General features: G+C 38.6%; 1 protein-coding gene across 1 annotated transcript; it reads left to right on the top strand.

Annotated features, from left to right (window-relative positions):
* Window positions 1-1,555: 1,555 nt before the first annotated feature.
* Window positions 1,556-7,095, top strand: LMO4 (LIM domain only 4; the record flags this gene model as incomplete). The annotated part of the gene is made up of 3 exons (XM_008937511.1): window positions 1,556-1,652; window positions 2,006-2,161; window positions 6,340-7,095. Coding segments are annotated over 3 exons (262 nt in total), but the record flags the coding sequence as incomplete, so codon positions are not given.
* Window positions 7,096-15,235: the final 8,140 nt, after the last annotated feature.

Here is a 15,235-nt window from a genome sequence, read left to right on the forward strand (position 1 = left end):
TCTCAGACTAATTAGTTTTGAAATGGAGTTTTGATTGAACTCTTCAAATCGATGCTGCTGCAAAATTTGTTTCTCAGCTTCCTATTAAAAGCCATCTTAAGGGGCAGTTTTACTACTCTCTCTGTCGTTCAGTCGATACATTTAATAACAACTTACAGGCTATTTTCAATAAAGTGGCGACAGCAAATTAGTAGTTTGAACATGACAAGCCTCCTCTGCAAGCTCAGATTCTGAAAATGCAAAGCAATTATTTTTATACAGGGGCACACTGCAATCATTCAGATTACGGGTATTCTGTTGTAATGCGTCTCCTAGGTTGACACAAACAGAATTCTATGACTTTATTTGGACAGGAAGGAGATGCAAATATTAATATTTATTATGACACCAATACGCTAATTTGTAAATCCTATTACTATGTTTTACATCGTGCAGAAAAGTGGGTCTGTGACCCTGCCAGCTAGTTCGGTTTCCCTTTTTACTGCAAAACGATTGTGGTAGTCTTTATAAATATTTGTGTATATTTAGAGACGCATGCAAAAGCAAATAAAGGTTTTCTAATTCCAGCTAACACAGCCTGTAAACGTAGAACTCGATAATCATTATTGCGTTCTATTTGGAATCGATGCGTTGTGCCTTTAAATGAATTTGAAGAATTATGTATATATTTTTCTTCACCACTCTTCTGCCTATTTCCCCCCTCCCCCCACTGCGCGTGCCCCCCCCCAATGGCAGATGTTGTGGTCTCATTTGATTGCATAGGAAAACTGCAGTGATACAGCAAACACCCAGAGAGATATGATGACAAATGGGTCCAGATCCCGGTAAATTACTTTCTGCTCAAATCGAAATTTCATTCAGTTTGTTGCTAGCAGAGATGAAGTAATCTAAATTGTGGACTCAGGAGCAGATAGAGGGAAGTTGGAGCAAGCATTTCATTATCAAGAGAGAGAGAAGGTTAGGATGAAAGAGATGAGCAGAGGCAAATCTAAAGTGTTGACACCATGATTGAAAAGGTTAACCCATACACATTATATATCAACCTGGATAGCAGAGAGTTTCTAATGGAAACTCTGCACTGATGGAGGTTTACCGGAGTTTCAATACACCGAGCATGATGTCTTCTTAGATATACAATCAAATCCTCTTAACCCTTTTGATGACTCATATCTCAAGATATGATTAAAGTACAAAAGAGTTCTTCATATAATTTCAAGGACACAATGCATTTAAACTCCAGTCATGAATTGTATCTTATTTTTTTATGATGGACCCAGTAATCTGATAAAATGTGTGTACTACAGAATTGTTTGTGTTTCTAGAGGTGTAAGTCAATATTTCTGATTAAATCCTGTGTAGCCACATCCAAGGCAGGGTGAAGCCACCAGTTGTTGTTACACAGAAATACACCTTTTGATATTATGACACGTAAGCAAGTTGGGAGGTGGGGGTCAGAAGCCTAAACTAGTTGTGTGGTAAACTATTGCAGTGATGTGCAAAAATGCATGGGGCCTCCTGTGTATTAAATTATTCACGATCATCACCTCTGTTTCAGGTTATTTGGAAATAGTGGTGCTTGCAGTGCCTGCGGACAGTCCATTCCTGCCAGCGAACTGGTCATGAGGGCACAGGGCAACGTCTACCATCTTAAGGTAAGAGGTGGTTTCTGTGTATTTTTTTCGGTAGCTGATTAGTACTGCTGTGCTTCTTCAGTATAAAATCTGCATCTGCTCATGAGCGAAAAGCAAAGCAATCACTGGCAGCACAAGTATGTGTGATGAAGCTTCCCTCAGTGTGTAGCTTTGTTCCTTGTAATCGGGAGAACTGCACTTGAGTTATGTACTGCAGAGTCCCAACAGGTGAGACTAATGTCGTATTTGGAGATACTAGAAACCAAGCAGCTCCATATCTCAACTGTACTTGCAGTCTCCAAAGTGTAATTCTCAAACCTGCAGCATACTTAATTTGTGCTGTAGTTTCACTTGCTATCTCTTTCCTTTTGCAGTGTTTTACATGCTCTACCTGCCGGAATCGCCTGGTCCCCGGAGATCGGTTTCACTACATCAATGGCAGTTTATTTTGTGAACACGATAGACCTACAGCTCTCATCAATGGCCATTTGAATTCACTTCAGAGTAATCCACTACTGCCAGACCAGAAGGTGAATACTCCACAATTACTAATAAGCTTTATTAGAGCTAAATGAAGATCAATTTCTTTTCGTTCTAATAGCGGACTTTCCCTTCCCCTGCAAGGAGACCTTTAAATAACTGAGCTTACCCTAAATAACTTAGGCATTGGGTATGGGGAGAGGAGACTAGACTTTTAAGTTTGACATAGAGAGCAAGTCAGTTTATTTTGCTCTGGGCACGTGCGTCCATACAGCTGTTGAACTCCTTGTGTACAGAGCGAGCTGGAGAGCGTGTGTTAGTGTAAACTCTTAACAAAGAGGAGTATTTCATTTTATATCATCCGGAAGTCAAGGGCTACGAGAGAGCAGGTTTCTGTGAGAGGAAAATTAGATCCTTCGATATGGAAATAAATGTCTTGCAGAGAGAAGGTTTCTGAACCAAACCAATGTGTTTTACTTTCATATGAACGTTTCAGTTGAGGAAGCATGCTGGGGTACTCTTTCAGAACTATTTTCTTGTCCGTTTTGTATGTCATAACTCAGATTTAAAAACCAAAGCGCTGTTTTCTTATCGCTCCGTAACACTAATAGCTCAAGTGGAGATGGTGTATCTCTGTGGTTGATAGCTCTTGGTTTCTAGCTAAATGAGTAAATAATGACTGTACAAATCATAGAGAGAAGAAAAAGGGAAAAAAAAAAAAATCATTCTGATCAACAGTTGTCCTGTAACTCTGAAACTAGATAGTTTTAGATCTATTTTAATCTCCTTAATAAGTCCTAAAGCTATGCAAGTGAGTGCATTTTGATAACTGCTGTGCCTAATTTGTAACAATTACTGTCAACCTTGAGTTAAGAGACTGTTCATTCCACCCTGGACCAGAAAAGAGTGAATGTATGACTCTTGCACATAATTTTATTCACATCATATTTCATACTGATTATGTATTGATGACATTGATTCATTTACTCTTTACAGCACCACTTGCTATGGATATTAAATCTTATTGACCACAGATGAATTTTAATTTCAGATTGGTGATAGATTTTTCCATCAGCTCTGATAGTATATTTGACTTTTTCATCATTAACCCAGGCAATCACACAGCACTGAGTTATTGCAATGAAACAAAAAGTGCACACTTCAGTTGGTAATTCTTTATAGATTTACAATAGGAACTTCATTAATGTCTGTAAGGATCACAAAAAATAACATTTATCTGCAAATAGGAATTTGGAAGATTAAGAAAAACTGGGACAAATGCTTGGCTGATCTAACATGCAGAACATTTTTGGTGCTTTTAGTTAGTGGAGAAATATAGCCAGGAAAACACAAACTGGTTTTTAATTTTCGTGATTATTTTTTTGTGTGTGTGTGTTGTGTTGCTACATTTCAATATCTGTTTGCTTTTTTTTTTGTGCATAAATTTACTGATTAATTTTAAGTATTCTTTCAAGTCTTACACAGTGAATGTAATTACATCCAAATAAAGCATGGGCCTTTTTTATTTACTTAATTTGTCAATGAGGCGATGAGAGAGTTGAGTACAAAAGTCCTATATAGTTGGGCAGAACAAAGATAATTAAGATTGGAGGAGAATGTGCAGCCTCTTCTCAAGGAAGTACAAATACAGTTAAAGATTCATAGATTTATACTGTTGTGAATTTTAATGAAACAAATCTGTAATATAGAGTAGCTAGCAGTGAAGCTGTTGAATGAATATTTGTAGGTATCCCATTTCAGAATATAGGTAAAACCATTCATCTTTATACACTGCAGTAAAAGGTTTACCGTGCTGAGAGAGTGGTTTATCCACTTGTCTTCTACGAATGTAAAGTTTAATGTAACTTCAAATAGGTGTCTAAATTGTCATTTAGTTTTACAAGTTTCTTACTATGCCTTAGCAAAACATAAAAATGATTTAGTTGCAATAAAAGCAGTAGACATGATGAGGAACATAGAACATGGAAAAGAGAAGCAAAATTGGACTGGGCTGGCAGAGCTTACGACTGTAGACACCTGGTAGAAGCTAAATGCAGAGAAAACAGGTTTTTATTAGTTCCTGTTACTAACTATTAATTGCATTGCTACGGTCAGTGCTGAGGCAGTTGAAGAGAGGTATTGGGGAGAGACATTATAGGTGGTTTGTTTTTGTTTTTGTTTTTTTTTTTTTTTTCCCCTTTAAAAGTTAATCTCTCTACAAAATTATGTATGTTCTCCTACCAGTTTTCAGAGGGGAATTGCAAAGCACCTGGACCCCAGAAAACAAATATAGTTGAGGGGATGAGTTGATAATTTGTAGATTGGTCAGGTTTCTGGAGTTCTGGAAGCGACGGGGGCAGGTGCCAAAGAGCTGCGTTTTGTATGTTGGGTTTTTAACAGTCTGAAGACGACGTTTACATCAGAGATGTTTTCCAGAAAGTTGTGTGTTTTAGGGCCACTAATTAAAAGTGTTCTGCTGCTATGACAGAGTTGGCTGTAACAAAGACTTTTTACTAAAGATTAAAGATCAATCAGTCCCCAAGTTATTCAGCCACTAGGGGTTACAGACATAGCAGAATAGTCACAGGGTTTTTTTTATTAAGCTGAAAGAGATTGAGATGTACTCCCAGCATTGAAACAGTTTTGTTGTGCATGTGAAGGTAAGAGGTATGACTTCACTGTTGTGTTACTGTAGCTTACAGGTTAGGACCTACTGGTGATGGGTGCAGGCAGGAAGGGTTGCATGACCCAACTTTGTTTAGAAACTTCCTTTTCTTTTTAAGGAGGCAGCTGCAGTCCTCTTGGCTATTCCTGCCTTATGCCTCCTGAGGCAGCTTGCACATGTAAATTGTAACTTCCCATCACTTGCTCCACAGTTTGGAAAAGAACCCTGTTTCCTCTGAACTTGGTGCTGCTTGCCTGCAGAATTCAGACTCCTAGTCTGTGATGTCCTGCGTGCTGTTGCGTTTGGAGGGGCTGTGTTGTCAAGAATTCTCTGTGCTCTTTTGGTAGTGGCAGTACTCCTGTAGTATCTCTTGTCTGCAACAGTATTACCACCACACTTCTCGAGTGTAAATTTTCCACGGGTTGGGAATGTTGGTAGCAAACGCTTGTCTTCAGCTTCTGTAGTTTTAAATAAAGTATGAGTCAGATTACGTCTCTCAGAGAAGATCTTAAAAAAATCTTCTAGTTTACATATCACTCAACAATTCCCTTGTAGTTACATAATTGGTGTTGTCTGTGTCCATAGTAGAAGATATTTGATGCTCATTTATTAAATATGCTTGCTGGCTGCTCCCTAATCTTTGTTCTGGACAGACAAATTACCTTTCTCATACTGAGCTTCAGCTCTGGGGAATTAAACCTCCAAGCCTCTACTACTTTAATTAGCTTGAAAGTGGGGGGTTGCAGTTACTAATAGACCTCAGGCTTTTAGTAACTTAGAGAAAGGGTGAAAAAAGAACTTCCTGGGAAGCGCAAAATGTCATTTAAAAACCATAAAAATCTAATATATATTATTTCATTTTGGTAATTGCAAACAGATTGTATTTGAAGACTATGGATGATCATTTCTACTTTATCCGTGAAAGTTTAGGTTTTTATTGAGTTAGACACTTTTAATTATCACAATTCATTAACACCAGTGTGAAAGCACATGTTTGACTTCATATATTAAAATGTTTATGTAACATTAACTAACACACCAGATGAAGAATTTTAAATGGGGGGTGGAGGTGGTGGGAATTCTGAAATATCTATATTTAGCTCTTGTGCAATGCAGCATATGAACCAAAGTTGCCTTGGGAGGATATTGGCTGTATTTCTTATTTGTGTTACACGCTATTTCTTCCAATTATAAGATCATATTGCTAGCTTCTTCAAAGGCACGGCGTAATGTTTCTTCCCTTTTAAAAGGGGCCCAGAAAAAACCCTGGTTCACTGTACGATTGGTTACCAGAAAGTACACTTATTGTTGTCGGCTCTTCCCCCTGCCCCCGTCTGCTCTCTCCAGTAGTGAAACCACAGAAAATGTTTGCTTTTTGCTGTTTGAAGTTGAAACGTTAGCAGTATGAATGGATAGTGTAGAAAGCCTTAATCAAGTCACAGTTGGAAAGTAATCTAATAAAAAAGAGATTAGTGAATAACGAAAAGACAAAAGCAGTCATGTTGTAGTTTCCTATCTCAAATTTAGTGTTCTAGCTAAGATACCCATTTTTATTTCTTACAGGTCTGCTAAAAGGTCAGAGTAATGCAGAATGCGTGCCTTCATCTCAAATTTTGTTCATCACAGATGGATCCCATGTCTCCAAGTAGACAAGTCACCTTTGTAGCTAGCATCAATGCCAGCTCCATACCATTGCACCTTCTTTATTCTTGATTGCCCTTCCCACATTTATTGGTGTATTAAAATGACTGAATATGAACATTAAGGACTCCATGAACCTGGGCTAATGGGAGATTGTAGAGAAAATGAAAAAAGATCCACCGGAGGACATCTTGGGGGGAGGCGGGTGGGCGGGTGGGGAAGATGACTAATGAAGCTAATTAAAAGAAGCATTGAAATCTGCTTTCTACCCTCATTAACAATTAGCAGGGCACTGGCCAGTTTGTACCCTGTGTTTTACCTTAACAACATTCTATTTGCTCTTTGTATATTTAAGTGTTGTAAGGAAATGTGTTTCAATCAAACCGAACATGAGATAAAGATGTGGCTTTTGTGATATTCTATCACAAACACTTTTATTGTATCTCTGTAAAATACAATGTATGTATGCATGTAAGTGTTTTTGTCCTAATGTTGCTACTTCCCATGGCAAAAAAAAAAAAAAAAAAAAGAAAAAAAAAGTCAGGCTCATAGCAGCTACTGTGTAGAAATTTTCACCTACTTCTAATTTGCTGAATGAAGAAAGATCTTTTATTTGTGATATTTTCAGAGACATTTGCTCTAGTATGGTGTATTTAAATAATAAAAAAGTAAAACAAACAACACTGAATCGAGTATGGGTTTTAGAAGCTTTGCCTTTTTTTTTTTTTAAAATTTACATTCAAAACATTATTCTGAAACTATATCTTACATAGTCATTACCTTTAAAAGTATCTTTTTGGTTTGGCTGGCTTTTTTTTTTTTTTTTTTGTTGTCTTATGCCAGTAAAGAATCTGTTAAACTACTTAACTACCTTACTTTTGGCAAGGATACAGAGCACTACTTTGAAATTATTTTTCATTGACATTCTTAATTCTGGTAACAGTAAATACATTACAGTTCATAATGCAGTGAATTATGGTAGTGTATAGGTATTGTGGTCTCCTTCTACCCCGTTCATCTCTGCAGCATCATCTGTTAAGGATGTGCATGTGCCTGAGCGTGCAAGTCTGAGAGCGTATGTACATACCCTAAGAGGTCAAAGCATAAGAAAATAAAAACCAGCTAAAGGTCTGTACCTCATGCTGAGCACTAGAATTGAGTATTCATCAAAAGGAATACAACAGCAATTCTGAGCTGAACAACTTAAAGTTGTGTCTGCTGTGGTAAGAGACTTAACTTTCCAACACGGATAGTTTTGAGGAAAGAGAAAAGTGTTTCCCAGGCTGTTGGCGAGAGCTAACTCCTCTCAGATACGATCTGTTCTCTGAAAGGAAACAAACATCTCCACACACTCCCCCAGCAACACAGCCTCCTCTAAGTTTAGAAAAGGAGCAACTTCATGTAGTGGTTTTCTCCCATCAGCTGCTGAGTGGTGGAACTGTGCAGAATAATTTTGAGGAAAAAAGAATCTGACTTTTCGTGTTAGTCGCAAGAATACTGACAGGAATCTATGGCTGTGCATAGTATGCCTTCAGTCAGGAAACCTAGAACAAGCTTCTGCCACAACTAATAACAAATCAATATTAACTACTCTACTTTTACAGGAGACCAATACATTTGAAATACATCATGATTATGTTTTCTTTTTGAACTCTGTTTTTGAGAAGGTGTTCACTGTTCAGCCTGCTTGGTTACAGAGTGAGCTTGACTTCTTTTTGTTGTGCTGCTGATACACAAAAAGCTGATCTACAGAATTGTCTGTCTAAGCAACCAAAACCAGATTTTAATTTTTTTTTTTTTCAGATTCTACTGCTTGACCTCTGGTATATTGGAGGTTTGCTGAATTTCTTCTTTTAACACTTCAGTGCTTGAGGAAAAATAGGTCTGTCGCAGAGAAAAGTCAATGTCGTGATGTACAGTATCAGTAAAGACAAAAAAAATACTTGCATAACATATGAAGCAATAAAATGACTGAAGCTATGTATGATTTCTTAATTGAATGCACTTACATATTTTTAAATAAGTTTTTAAGCTTTTTGATCTGGCATTAACGTCTTTAGGTAGAGTCCTGCAAATTGTGCTGCTTCGCCGTCTTTGAAATGACACTTGAAGTCGTATGAATATAGAACTCAAGTATTAGTGAGACTGTAGGCATCTTTTTATGCTCTTTCAGTATAAGCAGTCAAGGTACAGTGGTTAAATCTAACATGTACAGATTTTTAGTTGTCCAATATAACCTAGAAGCCCTAAGAAGACAGCTAATAACTTCTAGTAAGTAATGTAGTATAGCATTTAGTGATATAGAGGTTGAAGTTCATTAACAGCTTTAAATAAACTATTATATGACTCGTTTGTAAAGCACAACTACCTTTTTAATCGCTTACTTTAAAAGCATTTCTTAAGTTGCAGACCTATAAGATTACAAATGTCACTCATGTTAGCATAATCCACATGCAAGTGATGAAGCCTTTGCTTTGATGTGCTAAATTGGAGGAGGACTAATGGAGCTATGAATATACAATAGAACATATTTAAGTAGTATTCTTGCTTTAGGTAAAACACTTTCTTGAAACCAGAGGCATTTCAGACAATAAAACAGGCTCTAATGGGGATGTTAGGTGTGGATAGAAGGCTACTGGAAACACTTAGCTTTGTCCTTACATGAAAAAAAATAACTTTTATTTTTTAGGAGATCTTTAAGGAAAAACATATACTTGTTCACCTTTTATCACATGCATTTACTGCACTGAGGCTGAAATACACCCTCTGCATTTAGTGCTGCTGAAAAGTCATACAAATAATCATTCAGTAAGAGCTTCCCTGACTTTCAAAAATGACTGCTGTTAAAAAAAATCAAAGGAAATATTACTAATCTGAAATCATCCTTGTGAACCTGGATAAAATACTCTGTCTATGCTGCATCTAAACGTCTCAATCATATAAATTGTCACTCTTATTAATGAAACAATTTTGTAAAAAGATTGCCCTCTAAATGAGTTTAATGTTTTTACCTATCCAGCTGTCGAGTTACGAGATTTACGCATCCTAGCAAGCAGTGGGACATTAAGCCTTTCCAAACCAAATTCTGTTTGCAACAAGATACTGTCTTTTCAGTCCTACATGATTTATCTTTAAATATTTTAACAGGTTATATCTTACAAAATATAAAATGAGAATGTCCTACCAAAATGAAGCCTACAAAATTAAGTCACATCTTTAGAATATTAGCCACACTGAGTTTATTTCCCTGTTAACACTGATAAAATGTGTATCATCTAATTTTAGGATAAATACTATTAAAAAGGAAAAAAAGAATCCCATACCGACGTAGTATGACTTAGTATCAAGTACCGTCAGGTATTTCAAAAGCTCATTTTAATTTAAATTGTTTTATCAGGTTCTTTGATGGGTAGTTATATGCCAAGTATGAGGCTTTTTTTGCAAGGATCTGTGTTCTGAACAGCTCTATTAGAATAACAATATTGAGACTGGAACATTTATGTACATAGATATAAAAATTTATTTTTTTTAAGCATTGTATTTCTTTAGTGTGAAATTACGTTCCAGGTCTGATTTCACTGCCTGAGCCTCCTGTACATGAAGTACCAGACAACCATTGTTGCTGGGTGTTACTTTTGGTACCAGGTGTATGCCTATTGTCAGTCCAGCTAAGCCACAGAAGAGCTTATTGCAATTAAATAGCAATTTGTTTCTATGAAACTGCAATTAAAGTATTACTGATCAGCCATTTTAGATTGGCAGTGCTTTGACTGCATGTTAAGCAGCAAGGAGCTCTGGATTTATTTCTGCAGTCTGAGCTGGGAGTAAGAGTGAAGTGTAACACGCTCACCTATGTCCCTTGTCAAGTTGGAAGTATGAGTCCTCTGTGGAGCACTCTGATCTCATCACGAACATGCTGAGAGCAATGACAAGTCAGGGCTGATCTCTGTGAGTTGAACTTGCAACGTACAGGACCTGAAGTTATTACTGTTTTCTGTTCCTGTATAAGCAGGGATGTGAACGCTTCCTACAGGGGATGTTTTCAACTTCAGATTGATTCTGCTGAGAACGGACTGCAAGTTGTGGGCCGCAAGCCAATAACCTACTGCAGGTCCTGACTTGTTAGAGCTGTGTAAACAGGGCTACTATATCTCCTTAATCACAACTAATAAAAGGCTACCAGAAAGCAATCAATTACCTTATAAGTTGTGGGGTGGTTTGTGTTGTTTTTTTTTTAATAAAAAGCAGAAGTTTATCTGACACGGCTATTATTTTCACACTTGTACAACAGATGAGACAGTTTAAAGCAATCTGATCAACTTACCTGTGTGCACCTGGGGTTTGCTGGGGACTCTCTGCCTGTGACATTCCTGGGAAGCCACAGTGCTCCTGCGCCCAAGCCTGGCAGACCCCAGCAGCCACCACCTCGAGTCCCCTGCCAAGCTTGTAGCCATTCGTGGTTGACTTGAAATCTGAAATGTAAATTTTTGGTGCAAATTAAAAACTTGTTTGTAAAAAGTCAAGGAGGAATTAACTTTGTAGTGGTAATTATAGTTCTTAATTATCACCATACTTTAACAAAATCTGAGACATGTTAACTTCAGTTCCTGCATTTTTGCACAGCAGAGGCTGTAGACATCCTTGTTCCTTGGCCAGAGGGGATGACATCACACCTGTGGCACGCAGGAGATAAGCGGCGCTTCGCTTAGGTTCCTGTCTCTCAGAGATGTTCCTTGGGGGGTGAAAGGGCTTGGGTGCTAGTCCAGAAGCGTGACCCAGGGGGCGGATGAGCCTGTGCCACGTCAGGTGGTAAAGAGGCAGCACAAGCGCCTGCGTGCCCGCCGAGCCGAGCCGCGGCGCTCCCGGCGTGTGCAGGCTCCTGGCCCCTGGCAACCAGCAGGTACGGTGTCTGGGCTTAAAGCCTCGGTGAGAACGGCCCAGCTGACAGCAGTAATCCATCCACCCGCAGCCTGGTCAGATGGCTGAGCCCAAGGCCCGAAAAAGTACCATTTACTGGAGACAGATGCCACTGTGTTCAGGAATTATTATTTTTTTCTCCCTTCCTCTGTGGCTATTTTTTTAACAAGTCAAGCTCTGTTGTTCTGTGTTTTTTTTTTTTTTTTTTTTGTTTTTTTTTTTTAACAGTAGTTCTATCATGAAATTCACAGAAATGTTTTTGGCATGCAGGAGGCTATACAAGTCAAAGGGGAGGGGGCAATAGGATCTCAGCCAGTATCTGGGGAGTGCAAACCTGCCTGGTGGCTTCTGTAGCTTATTTGCCCCTGCTTGCCTCTGGCTTGGCCATTGAGGGGCAAGCAAGGGCCTGGCACCACAAGGGCTGGATTTTTTTATTTTTTTTTTAATGAGGCCTCTCAGTGCTACTGTATTAAAAGTAATGAGTTGCAGACTTTTAGTGACTGGAAAGGCACGCACAGGCCATACCATGGCATTTAGCCAGGTCAGAAAAGATCTAAAGTCCAGTGACTTTATAACAAGTCAAGTCCAGTCCCCTTATAACAAGCACTGTCCCTACTGTAATAGGGTGATGCTTGAGGAAAGCTATGTGGGAGCTCAAGCCTCTGAAGGACTAGCCCTGAAAAGGGCCTGAGCTTTCAAACTGTAAAGCACACACACCCAGGAAGGCTGAAAATGTTAATAGGTGCAGAGTAACTTTTGAAAAGTTTGAGCTCAAACTTCTCCCATATTCAGTTTTAACACAGGCCTTGTAGGCCATTGTGCCATTTTGTTCCCATGTGTAATATCACTCTTTCATTTTTGTAATCATTTTATCTGTTTAAACGTGTTCCCTGCTACATTAGATGTTCACCTCAGTTTACAAATGCTGAGCTTGAAAAATAATTTATTTTTTTTTAATGATTAAAAAAATGCTAAATTTAAAATTTTTTTTTAGGATTTTTTAGGTCACTGCTACATATTTAAAACTCCAAAACCAAACAAAACCCCTCAACAATTTTGTTGAAACAGTCTTACAAACCATAGCATTAAGACCAAAACTAAACTTGAGACGTTGTTGCCCCAAAGAAATTGTTCTTTTGAGCGTGAGCTATAGTGGAGATAAAAGCCTCCATTTTGACAAGAGTTGGGTTGGGTGCCAGGCCAGTGGCCCTGCCCATGCAGGAGGGATCTGTGCTGCAGAGCAGAGTGAGGCTGGCAGCACTAAAGGAGCCCTGCAGAGAGAGCCTGCCCTGGCGCCTTCCTCGGCAGCGGTGAGGAGCAAAGGCGCTCCTCGTGTCCTTTGCTCTCAAGAGGGTGGTGGCTGCTGGGCATGCTGAAGCCTCCCAAGTGCAGCCAGGTTCCTCCGCGGCTAAACCAGCCGATGGTTCTTGCTCGCATTGTTGGAATACGCTGTTAATTACATTTTGAAATATCCATATACTTTTCCTCTTAGGGGATCTTACAAGCAAGCTTTTCGTTAACAACTTCTGTGGTTCACCGTAACCTCTCAGAATAATCATCGGTTCCATTGAACTTATGCCAGTTGTTTTGTTAAACTAAATTGAAAGAACAGGATCTATATTAATTCTCAAAAGGCAAGAGATTGCCCTGTGATTTGGGGAAATCTTGATTGCTTACAGAAGAATAAATGAACAAGGCAGATATTAACTTTACACCTGACTTCAATTTCTTTGAGCAGTGGAGAAATGTCCAGTAGGAGGAAAAAAAAATAAAAATCCAGCTAAAACTCATAAGCTGGTCATTAATAGGCTAACATCATTGTGCTGTAAAATCATCAGCTGTGCACAGAAAACAAAGGGGTGATGAACGTGCTACTTGACTTTTTTCTTAGAAATAAAACACTTAAGATCAAACAGCCCCTAAAAGACTGAGCTGATATGCATCCAACTTACATATTTTTGGATATCTTCTGATATTCATTCCACTGATCTGTTTGATAGGTAATTATATCAGCCATACCAAGATGCTGATACCAACTTCAGTGTTTTGCCAAAAAGCTTCTACTACTTGTCACAGAACTCTCATCAGACTTGGGATTTGCAGGAATCGTTCGAAAGCTGTAGTTAGTATTTTTGTGCTTATGCCACATTTAAAAAAATATTATTCTTGCTTCATCAGTTAGTCTTTTTAGCTAGCTTGAAAAAAAAAAACCCATATTGCAAATGAGCTACTATTCTTATTTGTTGTTTTAAGAAGGGTAAGCAGTGAAGTATTCAAATGGAACAGATTATACCTTTAATTACATCCAAACAGGATGCTGAGCTGATTTTTCTATTTTCCGTTTAATTGCTATGGTTCAAAAAGATATTGCAAATTTGTAGATGAATTATTTAAGCATAGCCTTCTGGCCTCTGTATTTACGAGAGAGACCCAAAGGGGGGAAAAAAAAAATTAAAGGGGAAAATTGTCACTTCCTTAAGAAAGAAGTTTGAATAAAACATCTTGGGGGAGATGCTTTAGCTGGATAGCTGTTTTATGCTTTCTGGGAGCATCTTGGGACTCCATGGGATTTGTTTGTGTCGCACCAACCACACTGGGCCCCTCACTTCTGAGGGACCCCCCCTTTCATGCCATGGGTAGCAAAGTGCTGTTTCTTCTCTAACCTGCTTGTCAGTGATCATGTTGCTTCATGGATGTGATCCCAGCCAGTCACCCTTTCTGTGGATGTGGTTGATCTCCATTCTCCTACATACAAAATAAGAATAATGAAAGCAAACACAATTCATCACTTCTTAAACTAAATATATTTCCATTTTGTTTGCATGTGCGTGCATATATATCATTCACCGTATATATTTAGAATATGTGCTACGACATTACAGCCAGTGATAAATCCTGCTCACTTACTCTGTGTTATTTGCTGCAACATTAAGCTCAGTAAGAATTTTATATGTATCTTGTACCAAAACTAAATATATTGTGGAATTTATGCACAGTTGTCAACAAGAGCATAACTTCCTGCTTCAACACAGTTGAAGGTGGCAGCTTGTGTGGCAATTCTTTTGTAAACAGTTCCAGACTTTCCAAAGAATAAGCCAGTTAATTACATTTTTAATGATGTTTTTAGAAAATAGGATTCTTGGGGGGGGGGGAGAGAAGGGAGGGAGGAACCCTTTAACACTGACAAAATAAGTAAACCTAAAGTTTGCATGGTATAAACAAATGCCAAGCATGAAAAACCAGATTGTGCTGGGCCCAGGTCTTTTGCTTCCCCCCCTTTTTTTTTTTTCTTCTACTAAACTTGTCTGTGTAGAGTATTTCTTTTATTATTTTTTGCACCTCTACTGTGAATTCAAAGAAAGATGATGCTGGCACACTCTATTTCATATTTTTCTGTGGATTATTTTATTTCATTATTTTCAATAGTGCTAAGTATGTGCTACCCACTAAAGAGAGCTGATATTTTGCATAGCAAAGCTCAAGATGTCCTCTTAAATGCACAAAGCTCACGTGAGGCCATGACACGAGGGAGTTTAAACACTAGTGGTGTTGGCAGCTTTGAAGGGCTGATAGGATGCAGCCTTGCTGACACATCACAGGTTACGTGGAGAGATTCAGAGAGAAACTGAACTAGCTGGAGTCAGAGTAGTACACAACTTTTATTGATGAAGTTCAGGGGAAAGAGGCACCGGGGGCAGCTCTATTAATCCCATAATAACTTGAAATATAATCAGTACATTGCTGCAGGGCTGGCTAGGAAGGGAGGGAGGTGGAGGTGTCGGGGTTTAAGTTCACAGGCTTTCCCAGTTCATTAAAAAGTGAATCAATCAGAGGAACAGGCTGGCTTTTCAAAGGGCTGGCAGTTGTGAATGGGCTTTGGACATTGGGAGGCACACAGATG

This window comes from Merops nubicus, unplaced genomic scaffold (genome assembly GCF_000691845.1).
Source record: "Merops nubicus isolate BGI_N331 unplaced genomic scaffold, ASM69184v1 scaffold16723, whole genome shotgun sequence".
NCBI classification, from domain to species: domain Eukaryota; kingdom Metazoa; phylum Chordata; class Aves; order Coraciiformes; family Meropidae; genus Merops; species Merops nubicus.